This window comes from Ailuropoda melanoleuca, chromosome 4 (genome assembly GCF_002007445.2).
Source record: "Ailuropoda melanoleuca isolate Jingjing chromosome 4, ASM200744v2, whole genome shotgun sequence".
NCBI classification, from domain to species: Eukaryota; Metazoa; Chordata; class Mammalia; order Carnivora; family Ursidae; genus Ailuropoda; species Ailuropoda melanoleuca.
Window position 1 is genome coordinate 13,229,881 of NC_048221.1, and position 20,830 is coordinate 13,250,710.

The window sequence follows — 20,830 nt, forward strand, 5'->3', positions numbered from 1 at the left end:
AAACAACTGTCACCATCCCGTTACCACCTCTGTCACCTCACACAGTTACCTTGCTGTGTGTGTGCTGAGAACACTTCAGACCTACCGGCTTAGCGACGGTCAAGCACACAATATGGTACCGTTGCCTAGAGTCACCATGAGGTACACGAGAGCCCCAGAAAGTCCTCGTCTTATAATAGAAGTTCGTACCCTTTGACCAACCCATTTCCCCCACTCCACCAGCCCCGGCAGCCAATGTTCTTCGTTTCTATGAGTTTGACTTTGAGATTCCACACATAAGTGAGATCACACAAGATTTGTCTTTCTCTGTCTGGCTTACTCCGCTTAGCATAACGCCCTCCGGGTTCCCGTGTTGTCATGCTTAGCTGGATTTCCTTCCTTTCCATAATGGCTGAATAATATTTGAGTTGACCCTTTTGTTCAAAGTCATCTCAAAGGAAGACCTTCCTTGGCAGGTCTCACTGGATTTGCCCTGATTATTGACACAAGGGCACAAGGCATTCAGTTTGCTTTGCCAGAAGTTCCCCTAAGGAATCTCAAGTTTGGACTTCTGAAAACCTCTACCATCCATTAACTCCAGGCAAGGAACTCCACCACCCCACCGGGTTTCATCTGCAGTATCTATTCCTTCTGGAAAATTCCTCTACTCTGGACATCCCTAAAATAGCACAAGAATCTTGGTTGACCAGGACCAACCTGTAAGGCTGACCCTGCCGGCCAGGTACAAGCCAGTTTTCCGTGAGGATTTTGTAAGCATCGGCTCCCAAAAGCCAAACTTAGTCTCTCGAAATTGGCTGGTCAAATCACGTATACAGAAAAACCTCTTTCCGGGGCACCTGGGTGGCTCAGTCGTTAAGTGTCTGCCTTCGGTTCAGGGTGTGGTCCCAGGGTCCTGGGATCGAGCCCCGCATCAGGCTCCCTGCCCCGCTATGAGCCTGCTTCTTCCTCTCCCACTCCTCCTGTTTGTGTTCCCTCTCTCGCTGGCTGTCTCTCTCTCTCTGTGTCAAATAAATAAATAAAATCTAAAAAAAAAAAAGAAAAAGAGAAAGAAAAAGAAAAACCTCTTTCGGGTTCTGGAGGAGCCTAATTCTAACCCCTCCCCCACCCCCGGCACCTTGAGAGCAGACTGGATTTTGTAACTTGATTCCAAAGAGTAGAGAAAGGGAAAAAATGTAACTTGACAGTAGAGACACCTGGCTGGTATCACCTTAACCATGTGATCCGGGTTAGTATGACCCATGTTAAATCAGGTACATATCACATGCCCTGACATGACGCAATCAAGACACGCCATCTCGGGAACGCCTGGGTGGCTCGGTCGGTTAAGCATCTACCTTCGGCTCAGGTCATGATCTCAGGGTCCTGGGATCGAGTCCCACATCGGGCTCCCAGCTCAGCGGGAAGCCTGCTTCTCCCTCTCCCCTGCCTGCAGCTCCCCCTGCTTGTGTGCGCCCTCTCTCAAATAAATTAATTAATTAAAAAAAAAAAGACATTCCATCTCTGTGGGACTCTTCCCAAAGACCCAGAACTCCAGTCTAACCATGAGAAAACATCACCCCAACCCAGATTGAGAGACATTCTACAAGATATCTTACAGGTACTCCTCAAAAGTGCCAAGGTCATGAACAACGAGGGAAAATGGAGGAAGTGTCACTGACCAGAGGAACTAACTTAGTGGGATCCTGGCCAATGCATTTTTTCTTTTTAATTTTTTTTATTTTACGATTTTATTTATTTATTTGAGAGAGAGCGCACACAAGCAGGGGGAGCGGCAGGCAGAGGAAGAAGGAAAAGCATGGTTCCCGCTGAGCAGGGAGCCCGATGCAGGGCTCGATCCCAGGACGCTGGGATCATGACCTGAGCCGAAAGCAGACGCTTAATGACTGAGCCACCCAGGCGCCCCCCTCATTCTTATTTTGAACCAATCTTTAAATACCCTTAAGCTTGGACAAAATTACCCTCCTTCACCCTTCATACCTCATGCATCTCCTACCAACACATCCTATTTTCCTTGCATATTTTATATAAGAGTTTTTTCCTGTACCTGCGTTGGTGGCTCAGGCGGTTAAGTGTCTGCCTTCAGCTCAGGTCATGATCCAGGGGTCCTGGGTTTGAGCCCCATGTCTCCCTGGTCAGCGGGGAGTCTGCTTCTCCCTCTCCCTCTGCTCCTCCCGACCCCTGCTAGCTTGTGCTCTCTCTCTCTCTCAAATAAATAAATAAAATCTTTTAAAAAACCCAATATTTCAAAAAACAGAAAAAACAATATTACAATGTGGCAAAGGACATGTTCATAAACTAACCCAAATATTTTTAGTGCCTCTATAAAAATTAAGGAGCCAAAGGAGACAAGCTTCAACTCATGTTGAGTAAGTAATGGTTCAGTATTTTATCTTATTTGGAAAAGTTCTAGATATTCAGCGATTATCCATCATTTAACTTAGCAAAACTTCAAGGTTCCAAGTTTCCCAAAAGATTTGGGAAACTATTTTTCAGCCAACTTTTTGTAAAACATAATTACGTTCAAAAAGTTCACTTGTAGTGGCGCCTGGGTGGCTCAGTCGTTAAGCATCTGCCTTCGGCTCAGGGTGTGATCCCAGCGTTCTGGGATCGAGCCCCACATCAGGCTCCTCTGCTGGGAGCCTGCTTCTTCCTCTCCCACCCCACCCCCCGCCTGTGTTCCCTCTCTCACTGGCTGTCTCTCTCTCTCTGTCAAATAAATAAATAAAATCTTTAAAAAAAAAAAAAGTTCACTTGTAAATTTTTATCCCATTTACATGTATTTAACTTATTCCTTTTTAACAACTATGCTTAGATGACTCATGAACACTTCATGAGTCACGAGACAGCTAGCCATCATCTGATTAAGTTATTTTTCTTGTTGACAAATCAGGCAAGTATCAAAAATCACAGACACAAAGAACCTAAAAGCCTAAACATACGACTCTCTCCTTTTTTTATTTAGTGTCATGCTTGATATGCATCAAACAATTTTATTATAGGCTTTGTTCTTAGGGTTGAATTTATGGTTCTATCATCTTAAACAGAGATCATGAGTGTGTTTGACTAATCTTAATTTACATAGGCACTTTTTTAATAAGTCAATTAAAAAGAGCTCTTGACAATTACTTTTTAGCAATAGCTTCTTAAGGTAGGAAAATATGCATAAACATAGAGACATACAATCAGATCTCTTCTAGCTCTTATTTTTAAATTTTAGGCCATGAGACAGGTACAAGAACTCACGTGTTAAAAAAATATATAGTTGAAAATAAATAAATAAATAAAAATAAATTTAAAAATATAGTTGAGGGGCACCTGGCTGGCTCAGTTGGAAGACCATGTGACTCTGGATCCCGGGGTTGTGAGTTCAGGCCCCATGTTGGGTGTAGAGATTACTTAAAAATTAAAAAAAAATTTTTTTTTATATCTTCAAAAAAAGTAGAGGGGGCGCCTGGGTGGCTCAGCCGGAGGCCCATGGGACTCAATCTTCAGGTCATGAGTTCAGGGCCCATGTTGGGCATTGAGCTTAAAAATTAAATTGGGGCACCTGGCTGACTCAGTTGGTAAGGCATGCGACTCTCGCTCTCCGGGTTGTAAGTTGGACTTCCACATTGGGTGAAAAGACTACTTAAAAAAAAAATAAAAAATCTTAAAAAATTTTTTTTTTAATTTTAAAAATTAAAAAAAAAAAGTTGAATCCAAACCATATTTCCGGCAGAAGGAACGAGTTACTAATATTGTAAATGGACTTTTAAGAGATTTCACATGCTAGTTTGTTCCCAAATAGCACTCTGAGTAGGTAGCTCTATTTTAGCTTTGGAGAGAAGGCTTTGGAAATAGTTCCTATCAGCCTGGGAATATTAGTCTCCAATTAGGCCAATTTCTATCCATAGAGTTCCTTTAAGAATTAAAAAAAGTCCTGGGGTACCTGGGTGGCTCTGGTTAAGCGTCTGCCTTCAGCTCAGGGTCCTGGGATCAAGCAGGGTCCTGGGATTGAGCCCAAGTCAGGCTCCCTGCTCAGCAGGGAATCTGCTTCTTCCTCTCCCTCTGCCCCTCCCCCCTGCTCACATGTTCTCTCCCTCTCTCTCTCTCTCTTTCTCTCAAATAAATAAATAAAATCTTAAAAAAAAAAAAAAAAAATTTAGGGCACCTGGGTGGCTCAGTCGTTAAGCATCTGCCTTTGGCTCAGGGCGTGATCCCAGCATTCTGGGATCGAGCCCCACATCAGGCTCCTCTGCTGAGAGCCTGCTTCTTCCTCTCCCACTCCCCCTGCTTGTGTTCCCTCTCTCGCTGGCTGTCTCTCTCTCTGTCAAATAAATAAATAAAATATTTTAAAGAAAAAAGAAAAAAGGGGCGCCTGGGTGGCACAGCGGTTAAGCATCTGCCTTCAGCTCAGGGCGTGATCCCAGCGTTATGGGATCAAGCCCCACATCAGGCTCCTCTGTTATGAGCCTGCTTCCTCCCCCACTCTCCCTGCTTGTGTTCCCTCTCTCGCTGGCTGTCTCTACCTGTCAAATAAATAAATAAAATCTTTAAAAAAAAAAAAAAAGAAAAAAGAAAAAAGAAAATCAATGTAATAAATTGTTAAAAAAATAAAAAATAAAATAAAAATTAAAAATTAAAAAAAAGAATTTAAAAAATCCTCTCAAATATCTTATCAGGTTTCAGCTCAGACAAACAGTAAAATTTTCTGGCACTACTGAACTCTTTATTTTTTTTAACCAAAAGTATACCTATTCCAAGTGATTCAGAACACAAATCCAAACCAAAGCCTTTTATGATCTAACCAGGGACACAAGAGATGTCCCCAAGACGGTATAAAAGATGCACTCTTCCCAAGATCCAGAGCCACTCCCAAAGCCAGCCAAAAGAAAGACAGACAGACAATTCTCCTGAGAGCAGGCAATGACCCTAGCCACAAATGGAGTACAGCTCACTTTTCTGTCTGGTACTTGACTATTCTATTCTCAGGGATCCTAACCTGAGGTCTGGTCTCCTGCAGCACACAGGAAGCCAGGTCAAGCTTTCAGCACACAAAAGGAGACATACAAGAAAGCAACAGCTGTCCCTGGGAGGGGGGATCAACAAGTGGGTACCCAAAACCAAATTTACAAGAGTCACAAAGGATCCAAAGAACTAATCTTTACAAATGCTTTTCTCTTGCCAATCTGAACCCAGAGGGAACGGACAAAGAGAAAATTTTACCATCCTCTCCCAACAGACAAGAGATCCAGAAAGCAAACGAGGTAAAAATTCTTACCTTACCTGCTGGCTTCATCAGGCCCCAGGACTTGTCAGCTGCAGACCCCAGAGCCAACAGAGAGCCCCAGCCAATGCGATCCCATCCTCATTACCAAACTGTGGGAGCCCTTACAAGAAAAAGGAAGACCCAAGAAGTAATTAGGCCTCAGTGTTTACTTACTAGGTTCAACAGAGGGAAACAAGGATCGAAAAGCAACGAAAGTTTTATGCAGAGACTACAGGAAGATAAATTATTGTTAAAGGATCTGTTTGTATGGATCCTCTCAGCCTCGGCTCCCCCTCTCTGGTGATAATGGTGTTTCTTCCTCCTGGTACAGGGAGGGCACCTTCCACTTGGGAATTTTATCTCCTGCTCTCAGGAAGAGAAAAGCAGCTCAGTATGCCCTTTATGAATCTTGCTGTCTTTCAAAAGAATCAGTCTGCCACAGTGGCATATTTTGCAGTGGCATGTCCTGACCTCCTTCAACAGAAACACTGAATATCACAGGTCCGGACAGCAAAGGCTCTTCTTCCTTTTTTTTTTTTTTTTTTTCAAGATTTTCTTTATTTATTTGACAGAGATAGAGACAGCCAGCGAGAGAGGGAACACAAGCAGGCGGAGAGGGAGAGGAAGAAGCAGGCTCATAGCGGAGGAGCCTGATGTGGGGCTCGATCCCATAACGCCAGGATCACGCCCTGAGCCGAAGGCAGACGCTTAACCGCTGTGCCACCCAGGCGCCCCAAAGGCTCTTCTTCCTGATGGACTCCTTTTTTTTTTTTTAATTTAAGATTTTATTTATTTATTCATGAGAGACAGAGAGAGAGAGGCAGAGGGAGAAGCAGGCTCTCTGTGAAGCAGGGAGCCCGGCAAGGGACTGGATTCCAGGACCCCGGGATCATGACCTGAGCCGAAGGCAGATGTTTAACCGACTGAGCCCTGCAAGCGCCCTTAAGATTTTATTCTTAAGTAATCTCCACACCTAACATGGTCCTTGAACTCACAACCCCAAGATCAAGAGCCACCCCCTCCACCAACTGAGCCAGCCAGTGCCCCAGTAACTCTTTTATCATAAAGAAACATATAGTAAATAGTTTAGTTGTTGCAAACCATACAGTCTTTGTTACAGCTATTCGTTGCAGTGAGAGAGGAGACGATACAGAAGCAAATGGGCATGGCTCTGTTCCAATAGAGCTTTATTTATGGATTCAGAAATTTGATTTTCCTGTAATTTTCATATCATAGCATATTATTCTGATTTTCCCCCCAACCTTTTGTCAACTGAGAAAAGGAGGCAAAACTTAAAAGGAACAAATGATTCATTTGGTGTCTCAGAATTACAATTCAGGAGCACAGATTCCAGAGTAACCAGGAAAGTGTCTCCCTCATGTAGGAAAAGGGTTTTTATGAGAAAGAAGGAAGGGGTAATTACCTGATTTAGATAAAGAAGAAAGAAACCCTGCTAATCTGGTGATGACTGATGTAGGAAAGACCTTAGGGTTAGAAGCCGATGGCGAAGAAAGAATTCTTGAGACATCTTTGGTGCAAAAAGGTCGTTTCATTACAACACGGGGACAGGACCTGTGGGCAGAAAGAGTCATGAGGCGTGGCCGGTTATATACTTTCAAGCTGGGAAGGGGTTTGGGAGAGTGTAAATCTCTAAGGAATTTTGGGAACAACGTTTCCAGGATGCTAAGGGGGCTAGCTCTTGTTAGGAAAGGTCATTTATTACTGTTTAGTAGAAACTCAGTCATGAGACCCTTCAGATGTATATCGGTGGGTCATCTGCTTGGGGGATGATTGCCATCGTGTATCTTGGGGGATAGAGATAAAAGAAGTTTCCGAAGGAATTTTTATGTTAAAGTAGACTTACAGGATCCTGGGGGTCGGGCTAAGATCGCCTTTTGCCCTTAGCAAAGTATTATCATCCAGGCCGCTGAGTCCCTAGAGGAATGTCACTCTTCCTGTTTCAAGGACTTGGCAGTGGGCTGAGGGTAGTAAGGATATTAAATTTTTCTTTTGTCCTTTTTCTCCACATCACTGACAAGTTGAGTCACTTCTGATTATTATAATTTTATTGGTGCTATCAAATGAAACTGTCCCTGGTAATTATTAACTTTACTTTCTCCCTATGATCCGAATGCCAACTGCTCTGTTGAAATCTTGCGAGCAACTGCTTGTAAAACTATCGCTGCTTCTGGTCCAGTTCAAAAATTCATCTGTTGGGATGACATGATACTCTATATGGAAAACCCAAAAGAATCCACTCCCAAACTATTAGAAGTTATAGAACAATTCAGTAAATGTGGCAGGATCAATGCCCAGAAATCAGTTGCATTTCTGTACACGAATAACGAGACTGAAGAAAGAGAAATTAGGGAATCCATCCCATTTACAATAGCACCAAAAACCATACGTTACCTTGGAATTAACTTAACCAGAGACGTAAAGGACCTATATCCTAGAAACTATAGATCANATCACTCTTGAAAGACATTGAAGAAGACATAAAAAGATGGAAAAATATTCCATGCTCATGGATTGGAAGAATTAACGTAGTTAAAATGTCCACGTTACCCAGAGCAATCTACACTTTCAATGCTATCCCGATCAAAATACCGAGGACATTTTTCAAAGAACTGGAACAAATAGTCCTTAAATTTGTATGGAACCAGAAAAGGCCCCGAATCTCCAAGGAACTGTTGAAAAGGAAAAACAAAGCTGGGGGCATCACAATGCCGGATTTCGAGCTGTACTACAAAGCTGTGATCACAAAGACAGCATGGTACTGGCACAAAAACAGACACATCGACCAATGGAACAGAATAGAGAACCCAGAAATGGACCCTCGGCTCTTTGGGCAACTAATCTTTGATAAAGCAGGAAAAAACATCCGGTGGAAAAAAGACAGTCTCTTCAATAAATGGTGCTGGGAAAATTGGACAGCTACATGCAAAAGAATGAAACTTGACCACTCTCTCACACCATACACAAAAATAAACTCCAAATGGATGAAAGACCTCAATGTGAGACAGGAATCCATCAAAATTCTAGAGGAGAACATAGGCAACAACTTCTATGACATCGGCCAGAGCAACCTTTTTCACGACACATCTCCAAAGGCAAGAGAAATAAAAGATAAAATGAACTTATGGGACTTTATCAGGATAAAGAGCTTCTGCACAGCCAAGGAAACAGTCAAAAAAACTAAGAGACAGCCCACGGAATGGGAGAATATATTTGCAAAGGACACCACAGATAAAGGACTGGTATCCAAGATCTACAAAGAACTTCTCAAACTCAATACACGAGAAACAAATAAACAAATCATAAAATGGGCAGAAGATATGAACAGACACTTTTCCAATGAAGACATACAAATGGCTAACAGACACATGAAAAAATGTTCAAAATCATTAGCCATCAGGGAAATTCAAATCAAAACCACACTGAGATACCACCTTACGCCAGTTAGAATGGCAAAGATAGACAAGGCAAGAAACAACAATTGTTGGAGAGGATGTGGAGAAAGGGGATCCCTCCTACATTGTTGGTGGGAATGCAAGTTGGTACAGCCACTCTGGAAAACAGTGTGGAGGTCCCTTAAAAAGTTAAAAATTGAACTACCCTATGACCCAGCCATTGCACTACTGGGTGTTTACCCCAAAGATACAGACGTAGTAAAGAGAAGGGCCATATGCACCCCAATGTTCATAGCTGCATTGTCCACAATAGCCAAATCATGGAAGGAGCCGAGATGCCCTTCAACAGATGACTGGATTAAGAAGCTGTGGTCCATATATACAATGGAATATTACTCAGCTATCAGAAAGAACGAATTCTCAACATTTGCTGCAACATGGACGGCACTGGAGGAGATAATGCTAAGTGAAATAAGTCAAGCAGAGAAAGACAATTATCATACGATTTCTCTCATCTATGGAACATAAGAACTAGGATGATCCGTAGGGGAAGAAAGGGATAAAGAAAGGGGGGGGGGTAATCAGAAAGGGGAATGAAACATGAGAGACTATGGACTATGAGTAAAAAACAAACTGAGGACTTCAGAGGGGAGGGGGGTGGGGGAATGGGAGAGACTGGTGATGGGTGGTAAGGAGGGCACGTATTGCATGGTACACTGGGTGTTATACGCAACTAATGGAGCATCGAACTTTACATCGGAATCCGGGGATGTACTGTATGGTGACTAACATAATATAATAAAAAATCATTTAAAAAAAAAAAAGCTAAAAGCTTAAAAAAAAAAAAGAGTTCATCTGTTGGAAAGGAAAATAGGGCTTCAAAAAGGATTCTCTCTCATGTCCAGAAATTTTATACTATTTCACACATTTAAAAAATATAAGACATACATTTTTACCTCTTAAGCTTCACAAGAACGGAAGGGGGATTTGGACCACAGGCCGCAGTTTGCGACACCCTGGGTCCTTGTAAGTAACGCCTAGGTTTCCATGGAAACTCCTATTTTCCCCCTACAGGAACACAGGAGGAACACATAGTTGTTTGCAGAGCTGCCTGTGAAATGAGTTAATGCACGTAAAGTGCCCAGAACCGCGCTTAACGTCTTAACTATTACTATTCTGGAACTGAGGTCAGATACCAAGCTCAAGTCAGGACCTAGGTCAATAACTGGGCCGGATCCTAGCGGGCCCAGCGGGGACCCGAACTGTACCCCGCCCGACTTCCGTGAGTCTTTGCGGGATCAGACTTCCGCCGCGGGAGCCGCCGACGTCGCGGCTCGGATCCCTTCTCAGGAATTCGGGGAGAATCGGAGAATCTGGAAGGCAACTAGGCGACGGAGCAAGATTGGCCATCTCCGCACAGGAGGCGGGACAACCGGCGGAGAGTCGCCGGCCTAAGGCTAGTCTGCGATTGGTCAGAGCAGCATAGCGCTGGTTGGTTAGTGTGCGGCGACGGTTGTCCACAGGCCGGCGCAGAAAGGGGCGGGGAAACGAGGGTTGCAAGGCAGCAATTGAACGGCGCGTGGCGGTGAGACGCTTTTTTGCGATTGGTCCGTAACGTGCGGAAGGCGGTATTTGGCTTCGCTCAGCGATTGGCCCGGGGATGGGATGCCGGCCTTTTATTGGTTACCACATCTCGAGCCCGGCAAAGGGGAGCGCCGAGCGGTCCGCGATCAGCTGGCAAGGGCTGGGGCGGGTGTGCAAACCCGGAAGCTCGCGTGCGATTGGCCAGCACCGGGAGGGCATCCCCGGCGCCGGGGCCTGAGTCGTGGTGGGCTATGGCTTCCGGCGGCTGGCGCTGGCTTCGCGGCCTGAGGGCCGTGGGGCAGCCCCTGTTCCAAGGCCGCGCGCTGCTCGTCACCAACACGCTGGGCTGTGGTGTTCTCATGGCGGCCGGGGACGGCGTGCGCCAATCCTGGGAGGTCCGCGCCCGGCCTGGCCAGAAGTTCGATCCCCGGCGCTCAGGTGAGGTGGCCGGCGCTGCTGGTCCTTGACCCTGGGGGACCTTTGACCCTAAACTCAGATTCGGAGACCCCTGATCTGTGCCTCAGTTCCCGGCGGGAACCTTGACCTTCGCGTGCATCTTAGCCCAAACTCAGGCCTCCGTCCCCTCTCCCCACCCCGGGGTCTTAGCCCACTCCCCCCCGCAGGTCTCCATCTCCTCCTACTTCCTTGTCCCTGTCTCCTCCCGGACCCAGTTTCCGTCTTCCTCCCACCCACTCGTCCGCTTCCTTTACTCCGTCACTGAGACCAAGCACTGAGCCCTGGAAACTGCACCAAGGATAGTCAAGGGCTCAGCGTCTGGACCCAGCCAGCCTGGGATTGTGCCCTGGCCCCACACTTCCCAACCTGTTGTGCCTGTTTCCTCCGGAAAGCAGAGCAGTGGTAGAACCCGCTCACAGGGTGGTGAAAGGGATGAGGAGAGAAAACGGGAGAGAAGCTACTGGAACGGTGCCTGGCAGTGGGGCTTGTAATGGAAGAACCTACAGGTGGGCTCTGGGAGGGCTTCAGGTTTCCCAGGGAGGGAGGGTAACCAGGGACGGAATGGATCGGAAGGCTTGCTGGCCCCCCTGACTCTTGAACTGCTCTCAGCGAGCATGTTTGCAGTGGGCTGCAGTATGGGTCCCTTCCTGCACTACTGGTACCTCTGGCTGGACCACCTGCTCCCAGCGTCTGGCCTCCCTGGCCTCCCAAACATCCTCAGGAAGGTCCTCATCGACCAGCTCGTGGCCTCTCCCATGCTAGGCGTCTGGTACTTCTTGGGTAAGGAGCCTTGTGGGCTTGGGCTTTGCCCCTCCATATGTTAGGAGAGGCAGAGCCAGCTTTGTGTTAAGAGGGATGCTGAGGTGCATTTCTGATGTTCCTCGTGTGTGTGGTTCTGGACTGGGTGCTGGGTCACAGTGGTGCCAGGACAGACCCACTGGGGGAAGGTATGAACAGCAGAATCAGAAAATGGTGCTTAGCGTAGGAGGGATGAAGCAGTTATCAGGTGGGGCTGCCCTGGGCAGTGGTTGGGAGGGCCGCCCAGAGGAGAGGACACGCAGCTGAGACATGAAGAAGGAGCCAGCAGGCATGAAGAACTGCCCGTGCAAAGGCCCTGAGGCTGAAGGAAGAGTTGCTGAGGCTGGGGTTGATGGGTACAATCATCCAGCCCTTGGCTCTGGGGAGAGTGTCGCCCCCGCCCCCTCCCCCCAGTCTCAGTTACCTCCTTTGTGAAAGAAGGGAAATAAAACAGCCTCAGCCTCAGGAAGGGTGAATCTTCATCCTTTGGGGTGCCTGTGTGTTTGTTTGTTTGTTTGTTTTTAGAGAGAGCGAGGCAGAGGGAGAGGGAGAGAGAGAATCCTAAGCAGGCTCCATACCGGTAACGGAGCCCAACTCAGGCTCAGTCTTAGGATCCTGAGATCATGACCTGAGCCGAAACTAACGGTTGGAGGCTTAACCTACTAAACCACCCAGGTGCCCCTAAGAGGGGGAGGGAGGTGTGTTTATTTATAACGTCTCCCTCACTGGAACCAACTTGTTGTGCCTTGTTTCTCCACACCAGCCACTGTGCTATATGTGGTCCTTCCCCATCCCAAGGTTTTTAAGCATCTTGGTCTGTCTGCCTGGGACACCACTGTCCCTCAGGGTTCCTGCCCCATCTGCTCCATCACCGGTACTCCCCAGCCTTTGACACTCTAATTTCTTGGTCTCCTTCCCAGGCCTTGGCTGCCTGGAGGGCCAAACCCTGGATGAGAGCTGCCAGGAGCTGCGGGACAAGTTCTGGGAATTCTACAAGGTGGGCCAAGCCCACCCCTTCACTCCCTGCCCCTCCCCTTTTCAGCTGCCGCCCTGCAAGGCCCCGCCCCTCACCACACTCTGCCCCTCCCCGCAGGCCGACTGGTGCGTTTGGCCAGCTGCCCAGCTGGTGAACTTCCTCTTCGTGCCCCCCCAGTTCCGAGTCACCTACATCAACGGCCTGACGCTGGGCTGGGACACGTACCTCTCCTACCTGAAGTACCGGGTGAGCTCGGTGGGCGGACCAGACACCCAGGGGGCTCCTCAGGGGCCGCATGTGTAAACCCCAGATGGCGGTGCAGCTGCGCTCTAGGGTGCGGCCCTCCTAGGCCTGTGATAATCTGCACACCACAGCAGGCGGGTGGGGAGCTGATCACCAGCAGGGTGAAGACCCGGCCCCTCTCTGCTGTTCGATGTGACCTGGGCCAGGTCCCTGCTGCATCTGTCCCGCAAGACTGAGCCCAGCCAGAAGACAGGTGGGTGAGGACTCGCTTGGTGAAGAGGAGTCCAGAGGGGTGACGGGTGTGTGACCAGACCCCTCCTGCATGGACAGATCCTGGGCCCGTCCACCCCTAGGCTGCGTGGCCCTGCGCATCGTGCAGACTGAGCTGCCCCAGCCCTCTTGACTGAATGCCAGACAGGGCAAGACTGACCCTCAGCAGGCCAGGCCTGGCCCTGGCCCCTCCCTAACCCCTAGGCATCTGGCTGGGCTGCCCCTTCCAAGCCTGATATAAGACCTCAGTTTCCCCATCTGGAACACAACCGTGAAGATGGTCATCCAGGAGCCCCTCACCGCAGGCCCTCTGTGAACCAGTGAGAGATCCAGCCACAGCACCCGGCCCCAACTAGCCAGTCCCAAGCCTCAATCCCTCAACACTATTATGGGCTGGGCCCTGGGCGCAAGGTGGTGACACAGCCCATCCCCTTGGAGCAGGGCCCAGCCTGGAGTTGGCTCCCAAAATCTGGAGCCTTAGGCAGGGCCAGGTGGCCTCCATCTCATCTCTTGTCATTGAAAATCCTGTGGATGACCAAGGCCACCCTGGCAGGCTGGCACTCATAGGGACACAGTGTCATCCATTCGCTTTATTGGGTGTGTGTAGTGTTGTCATGACATCTCCTAGGGATCTGGGGGGCACGTTTGACACTCATGACGTCAGAACAGGTCTGGTGTTGGGGGGGTCCCAGGGTGGCGAGTACCCACAGCAGCCCTCACCTCCAAACAAGGGTAAAACTTTGGGGGTGAGGAGCCAGGCGGGCCGTTACCTGGCTCTGATCCACCCCATGGTCCATGCTGAGACCCCCGCAGTGGCCTTGGCCCACCGTGTCACAGCTGAGAGGCTGGCAGACCTGACTACCTCCCATCACCCAATCAGCCTGCCCTGGGGGGGTCATCGGGCCCCCTCTGCAAAACCGGTAACTGTTGATGGGGGTGAATTTTAAAAAAGGTGGGGTCTTGAGAGGAGGGTGAGCGGTGAGTTCACAGGGCCACGACACGCCACAGCAGAGTGGGGACAGGGCTGTATGTACAGGGCGGGACATGGGGTGGGTGGGGAGCCTGAGCCCCTGTGGGACATCTCCAATAAATAAATAAATAACTACGATAATAAATAAGGGTGAGGGGCTAAGTTGGGGTGGGGGTCTCACGCCCTGGGCCAGTGGGGGCTGGATCAGGCCCAGGGGGTGGGCAGGGGTGGGGCCAGGATGGGGCAAGGGCAGCTCTCAGCAGGCGCAGTCCTGGTGTGGAGGTGCCTGCTGGTCCGTGAGCTGTGGGCCCTGCTTGGCGCCTGTGACCGCGGGGTCGGCCGTGTCCAGGGACTCGGACATCTTCTCACAGATGACGTCCACCAGGCGCTCAAAGGTCTGCTTGACATTAATGTTGTCCTTCGCGCTTGCCTCAAAGAACTCAAAACCTGTGGGTGGGGAAGGGAGGGGTGAGGACCCTGGTTCCTACCCTCCCCCCAGCTCCTGGAGATGCTTCTCTGAGGGCAGGGAACATCTGCAGATTCCTGGTGCCAACCACTTGTTAAAGGTGCCAACAAGTTCTGCAGGGAAGCAGGTCAGCCCTATGTTTCTTGTACTCCTTCCTTCTCCCTAAAACTGTCCCCTTCTCACCTCCAGGCCCCTGGCAAGACCCAGTTCCCTGCTCCCGCCATCCACACTAAGCCGTTGCATGGGCCCTGACAGCATCTGCCACTCCCATCCCCCTGTGCCCTCCCTTGCTTACATACCCCCTGGCTCCCTGTGGCCCCTGCAGGAGTCCCAGAGCCTCAGCATACGGTTCACGCTCTGCTTGATCAGCCACGTTTTCCCCAAGTGACCCTCGTGTTCCAGCCATATAAAATTATTTGCCAGAACACCCAGGATCTTCCCCACCTCTGGCCTTTGCCTAAAGTTGTTCCCTCGGCCTGAAAACCCACCCTTTGCTCAAGCACCAGATCCAGAGCCTTCCTCCAGGTCTTACACCAGGCAGAGCCTGGCCACCCCCACCCCATGCACTTCCGCAGCCCAGGTCTCTCCCTCTACCCCACAAAATGAGGCCTCGGGGGCCCAGCAACTGGACACAAGGCTGGCACCGCAAATCAGTAACTTACTGCACAGCAAACTCCTATGCATCCATCCAGATCCAGCTCCTGGCCCCAGGCCATTTGCAGAAAGTGTGAATTGTCTGCTTTCAAATCCAGGCCCTGTCCTGGCTTTGCTGGGAGGTCTTGNGGGGTGGCCCCCCCCCCCCCCACCTTTTAGGGCCTCAGTGTCTGTTTGGTAGCCTGGAGGTATGCAGCCCCACTAGGCACTCACCAAGGTGGTCAGCCAACTGCCGGCCACGCTCTGATGACACCACCCGTTCATCCTCCATGTCACACTTGTTCCCCACCAGCAGCACCTGGGCGTTGTCCCATGAGTAGGTCTTGATCTGGGTCGACCTGGGGGAGGCAGTGACTGGTGGGTTAGGGCTGGAAGAGCTGCTAGCTCCAGTGTCCTCTCTTCTCCCCCTCCCTCACCGCCCTCTAGCCCCCCACCTCCTGAGTATTGCTTGAACTTGGCAGGCTTGGTCCGTCCTCCTGGCCTCTGTCCTGCCAAGAACACAGTCCCACGGCATCCTGATCTTTGAAATCCCTTTCACGCAGGCCTGCCCACGCTTCCCAGATCCCCGTCCCCCAGATACAAGAACTCCTCCCCCCTCTGCCAATTCAGAAATTTCCCTAAAATGTATCGTTACTTTAGGCAGAAATGTAAATGTTTATATCCTTTCATCCTATGCAAACTGTCCTTACATTTTCTACCCCCTCCCTGTTTTTTTTTTTACCTCTAAATTTACAATTTCACTTTTCCACCTGAAAGGAAATCCTTTTTTCTCCCTTAGTTTGAGCCAGTGCCGCCACATTTTAGTTATTACAGACTGACAGCAGGTCTGAGAATCCAGCTCCGAAGACCAGACGCCTGGGCAGGGGTAAGGGTGTGCTCACCAGTCCTGCACAGCGTTGAAAGACTCCTCATTGGTAATGTCATACATGAGGATAAAGCCCATGGCACCCCGGTAGTAGGCTGTGGTGATGGTCCGGTACCGCTCTTGCCCTGCTGTGTCCTGGAGGAAGATAAGACGGGGGTCAGACAGGCGTCACACATGAGCTCCTCAGAGTGGAAACGAGCTCCGAGATTGTCCAATCCAGCCCCCTTGAGGACCGGAGAGGAGTAGGGGCTGGCCCAAAGGCACGGAGGGTCAGGGAAAGCAGGCTGGCCACCTACACGGAGAACATGGTGCTCAGCTGTCCTCCGGAGGCAGGTACCTACAGTATCGTTCCGTCACTCATTCGTCGTACCTGCGTGTTGACCTGTGTGTGCCGCACCCCGTGCTGGGCACTGGGGACACAGCTGTTAACAAAATGGACAAGAATCACTGCCTTGTGGAACTGACTACCCAATGTAGGAAACATACAATAAACATACAAAGGAAGAAAATGTATCCCATGTTGGAAGGTGATGAAGACAGAGGGGAAAAATAAAGCTGGACAAAGAAGGCTGGGCAGGTGGGCAAGGGTATGGTTTTAGAAGCTAAAGGAAGTGAGGAGGGAACCATGTGGGGATTAGGGGAACGACAACCCAGGCCGAGGGCACAGCTGGGGCAAAGGCCCTCAAGTGGGTCTGTCTGGTACGCTTGAGGAATGGTGAGGAGGCGGGGGTGGAAGGAGACAGACCAGGCATGGTCTCCCAGGCCAGGGGATGGGTCAGATAGGAGCCATGGGAATGCAATGAGCAGAGAAGGGACAGCTCTGGCTTGGGATTTACAGGTTGTTTTGGGCCTCCATGCGGTTAAGGGAGGTGGCCAGTAGACCCTGGGGAAGGTGCCTGCTCCTGTCCCAGAGAATGAGGCTGAGGGGCTAAGATCAAGCTGAAATCTCATACAGACATGAAAGAACTTAAAAGACGGGGGAAACTGAGGTACAGAGCCAAGTGATGCTCTTGATAACAGCAGGCAGAGGAGACAACCCGGCATTTGCTCCTTCCCCACTCCTGGAGAGCAGTGATGGGGCACCCATGGGAGAACAGGGCACTCTCCTCTGGGCCTTTAGCCCCTGATACACAGTAGGCACCTGATAAGTGCCCAGTGTGTAAATGAACGAATCCGGACAGGAAAGAGGCAAAGCTGGGGCTGCTTTTCTGGGAAGGTAAACCGACAGAGACAGGAGCTCCCCAGCTGGACCCACCCAGATCTGCAGCTTGATCCTCTTGTCGTTGCGGTAGATGGTCTTGACCTTGAAGTCGATGCCCACAGTGCTGACGAAAGCAGGCGTGAAGGAGTCGTCTGCATAGCGAAACAGGAAAGATGTCTTGCCCACGCTGCTGTTGCCAATGATGAGGATCTTGAACATGTAGTCGAAGTTCTGGTCCGAGGACTCCTTCTGCCCATAGCGCGAGTCCGTGGCGGATGCCATCTGGGTGTGCAGGGTGGAGGTGAGCCTGAGCGATCCCCTTCCGCCCCCAACTGCCCAAGCCCCAGGCACAGGGTGCAGAGAACTCCAGAGCTCCTGAGAGGGGCTAGTGTTTAGAGATTACCCTGATCTCATCAGGAGCCCCAGTACTAATGGTGGGGCCCATGGCAAACGGCGGGCCGTGACCTTGAAAGGCCGGAAGTGTCAAGGGAGGAGCTCAGAGATGGGGATGGGGACATCCCTGTAGCCCCCTCCAACACGCCTTCACCCCAGGTCGGGGTGTAATCCTAAACCCTAAGGCTGAGCGGGTAGGGGTGACTGCGGCCAGCCCCGCCCCCCATCAATCATTCATGTTCCTCGGAACGGAGCCGCGCGGGCGCAATTGCACACGCGTGTACCTTCCCTCGGGGATGTGCGTCGCAGCACCCCCTTCCCCCAGACTCCCAAGCTGGGAGAGATCGGGCTGAGGCAGCTGGTCATGTGATAGGGGCGGGGCGTGCACACGCTCACGTGCACGCAGTAGGGAACACACCTGTACACGCGTGTGCACATGAGAGTCGAAAACATTCGGTGCACAGGAAAGAGACGCAGACACTTGTCCGCACACCAACACGCATATACAAGTGTGCAAACCGACCCGTGCGCAAAGCGCCCTCCACCCATGTAGGCGTGTACACGTCACCCACGCGGACACGCACTCCCGTGCACGTATGCACACGGCGTGCACGCACAGGCACAGTCCATGCGTCTCCTTCCACCTGCGTGCGGCACGCACTCACCGGGCTCGGGACACCCACAGGGTCACACGAGTATACCCCGGTACGTAAGCAAAAGGGTATGCACACAGACTCGCTGGCACAGACGGGCGCGCACACGCGTGTTCACACCGCACGCACGCGCACGCACAGAGCCTCCCGCGCGCACAGCTTCCCGCAAGGCACTCGCCTCCCCTCCCCCTCCGCCGCAGAGGCCAGGGGTGGGGAGTGGGGGTGAGGAGCCGGCAGGTAGGGGGAGCCGGGGCCCTACCCCTACAAGGGCTGTAACCGCCGCATCCTTCCCCCACTTAACCCTAGCCAACCTCTTCCCCTACTCTGGCAAGCCCATCAGTCAAATGAAGGTTACGTAGGTGTTAGGAGAGGCGGCGAACCAGGCCGCCCGGGAACTCACCTTGCCCTGCACCGATGCGGGGGTGACCCTAGCGGCGGCGACTTTTTGGTGGCGGTGGTGACGGGGCCCCCTGCGTTGATGTGGGGCTGCGCGACAGGGGCAGCGGCGGCGGCAGAAACGGCTCAGGCTCCTGCAGTCCGCGGTGACGTCCTGCAAAGAGTGAGGCGGGGCCTCACATGCAGATACGGCCGTGACGCCATCCTGGGGCGGAGCCGCGCCTGGAGAAGCAGCCCCCTGACTCTCGCAGAGCCAGGAGGGGCGGGGCTCCCACCCAGATTGACGCACGAATGGGGCGGAAATCAGTATGCTCATCCAGTAGCGCGCGGGGGAGGTGCCTACCTACTCCGCCTTCTGCCTCTGTCAGGGAGGCGGGACTGAGTGGCTCCCTCTCACTGGCTTAAGCGTCCGAGCGACGGACTGAATGACCAATCAGAGATCACCGTCTTTCTGCTCTTGTCCAATGGTAGCACCCAAGTGGTTGCAGGGATGAGAGGTTGAGGCCTTCGCAGAGCCTGGGTCTTCAGGGGGCGTTCCCTTTCCCCGCCCCCTCCCACCTTTGGTCAGAGACTTCCGCGGTCCCCGCCCTGTCTTGGGTGCCGCGACCTCTTGCCAAAAACGCTCCCAATTCCCATTCTCAGTCCAATATCAGAAGAGTAACGGACATGTGAGAGACGCTCCATGCCCCCTAATTATGGGTTCAAAATAAGTACAAACTAAGAAAAAGCGAAAATAGTGGTCAAGAGAGACCCCTTCCAATTTCTGAGGTGTAAGATCCCCAAAGAGGACCGGGTTGGTAGATGCCCAATCCTGTTTCTGAGATGAAAAAGACGACGACGAAGAAGAAAGGGGGATCAAGAGAACTAATTTCTAGAAAAGAAGGAAGGGGCTAACCCACACGAGAACCCCTCCTCTCCCTGCGCCCCACTTTCCGGAGAAAAATTCGAAGATAATGCTGAAGTGGGGCAGAGAAATGGCTTATCTCCTAAACCCCCAAAGCCTGCAGGAACCAACAACAACGGGAAACAGGGAGAGTCTCAGCGAGGTTCAAAGACTCAACAATAAAGATGAGTCTGGGAGATGCTTTATCAGACCCTGGTTCCTGATTTAAAAGACAGGGGACCGATTCCCTCCATCCTGGGGAAACAAGACTCAAGAGAGTGGAGACTTGGGGGATTGAGGTGCTCAGTCGTTTATTTCCCCAAATCTTGAGGGGGAAATGTCAGAATTGGGGGGCGGCGGGAGAATGAGACCCTATCCCCCATTCTGGATCCCTGCCCCTCAACTGCGGTCCCCAGACCCGGCAGGAGGAGCGTGGCCCCAGAGAATCCTGCTCTCCTTGCTTCCTTCCCAGGCGCGGGGCGGGGAGGGGGGTGGTTCGTCCTGTTTATAAAAAGCTCGCCAGCTGCGGAGGCGCCTAGAGACCAGAATAACTTAGCGCCTCGAGCCGGCGCCCCCCCCCGCCGCCCCCTGGAAGTGCGGGACGTCCCTCGCTTTCCGCAAGCGTTTGGGAAATCTATTTTTATTAAGGGTAACATTTTTGTCCCTCTCCTCCCCTCGGGACTGTAAAAGTATTACGAACCTACTGCGGAGAATTGGAAAATTGAGAAAAATATGACAAATAAATACCAATAAATTCACCCCCAATCACTCCCTACAAGGAGACGGGCAGTCGGTGGTGCCCCAAATGCGGCTGGCCCAGGAACCGGCCGCACCCCGGTGGAGGTGAAGATGTGTAAGGTAAGATGTGCTCAGCTTCCTCACCTTCCAAACGCGTGCTTTGGGCTTTGTACATGGGTGGCACTCAGAAATACCTGTTTTGTCACCCCCCCAAATGCCCATCAGCTGCTGCACAGAAGGATTTGTAGTTTAAAGTAAAAATCATGCAAGGCCTTTATTGTTAAGAATCAGCATTCCGGGGCGCCTGGGTGGCACAGCGGTTAAGCATCTGCCTTCGGCTCAGGGCGTGATCCCGGCGTTGCGGGATCGAGCCCCACATCAGGCTCCTCTGCTATGAGCCTGCTTCTTCCTCTCCCACTCCCCCTGCTTGTGTTCCCTCTCTCACTGGCTGTCTCTATCTCTGTCAAATAAATAAATAAAATATTAAAAAAAAAAAAAAAAGAATCAGCATTCCACTCCAGAATTAGGAATGGTTGAATGGGGAACTGCTGTGGGGGGGGGGGGAGGGGACATGACACCAGAGCTGGTGAGAGAAAGGTCTTAAACCCTTCCAAGTCCCACTC

General features: G+C 51.0%; 2 protein-coding genes and 1 long non-coding RNA gene across 3 annotated transcripts; 1 reads left to right on the forward strand and 2 right to left on the reverse strand.

The window, feature by feature from the left end:
• Window positions 1-4,620: 4,620 nt before the first annotated feature.
• Window positions 4,621-10,088, reverse strand: LOC117801878. Its single transcript, XR_004624649.1, has 3 exons — window positions 9,618-10,088; window positions 6,672-6,820; window positions 4,621-5,369 (listed from the first exon to the last, which is right to left on the reverse strand). It is a non-coding gene; the product is annotated as an uncharacterized LOC117801878 (long non-coding RNA).
• A 272-nt stretch (window positions 10,089-10,360) lies between these two features.
• MPV17L2 (MPV17 mitochondrial inner membrane protein like 2) lies at window positions 10,361-13,411 on the forward strand. Its single transcript, XM_011222192.3, has 4 exons — window positions 10,361-10,683; window positions 11,311-11,481; window positions 12,420-12,496; window positions 12,593-13,411. The coding sequence occupies exons 1-4, from the start codon at window positions 10,497-10,499 to the stop codon at window positions 12,776-12,778; spliced, it is 621 nt and encodes a 206-aa protein (XP_011220494.1). The 5' UTR covers window positions 10,361-10,496; the 3' UTR covers window positions 12,779-13,411.
• Window positions 13,412-13,563: 152 nt separating this feature from the next.
• On the reverse strand, window positions 13,564-18,753 carry RAB3A (RAB3A, member RAS oncogene family). Its single transcript, XM_002912726.4, has 5 exons — window positions 18,591-18,753; window positions 17,199-17,426; window positions 15,960-16,078; window positions 15,292-15,416; window positions 13,564-14,405 (listed from the first exon to the last, which is right to left on the reverse strand). The coding sequence occupies exons 2-5, from the start codon at window positions 17,424-17,426 to the stop codon at window positions 14,215-14,217; spliced, it is 663 nt and encodes a 220-aa protein (XP_002912772.1). The 5' UTR covers window positions 18,591-18,753; the 3' UTR covers window positions 13,564-14,214.
• Between the last annotated feature and the right edge of the window lie 2,077 nt (window positions 18,754-20,830).

Bases quoted from the DNA above. Each gene is read 5' to 3' on its own strand.
- MPV17L2 (XM_011222192.3), top strand. From the start codon at position 10,497: ATGGCTTCCGGCGGCTGGCGCTGGCTTCGCGGCCTGAGGGCCGTGGGG. The intron at 11,482-12,419 runs GTAAGGAGCCTT...TCTCCTTCCCAG, and splicing joins AGGCGTCTGGTACTTCTTGG to GCCTTGGCTGCCTGGAGGGC. The intron at 12,497-12,592 runs GTGGGCCAAGCC...CCCTCCCCGCAG, and splicing joins AGTTCTGGGAATTCTACAAG to GCCGACTGGTGCGTTTGGCC.
- RAB3A (XM_002912726.4), bottom strand. From the start codon at position 17,426: ATGGCATCCGCCACGGACTCGCGCTATGGGCAGAAGGAGTCCTCGGAC. The intron at 16,079-17,198 runs GTGGGTCCAGCT...ATCTTCCTCCAG, and splicing joins GGATCAAGCTGCAGATCTGG to GACACAGCAGGGCAAGAGCG. The intron at 15,417-15,959 runs GTGAGCACACCC...TGCCTCCCCCAG, and splicing joins TTCAACGCTGTGCAGGACTG to GTCGACCCAGATCAAGACCT.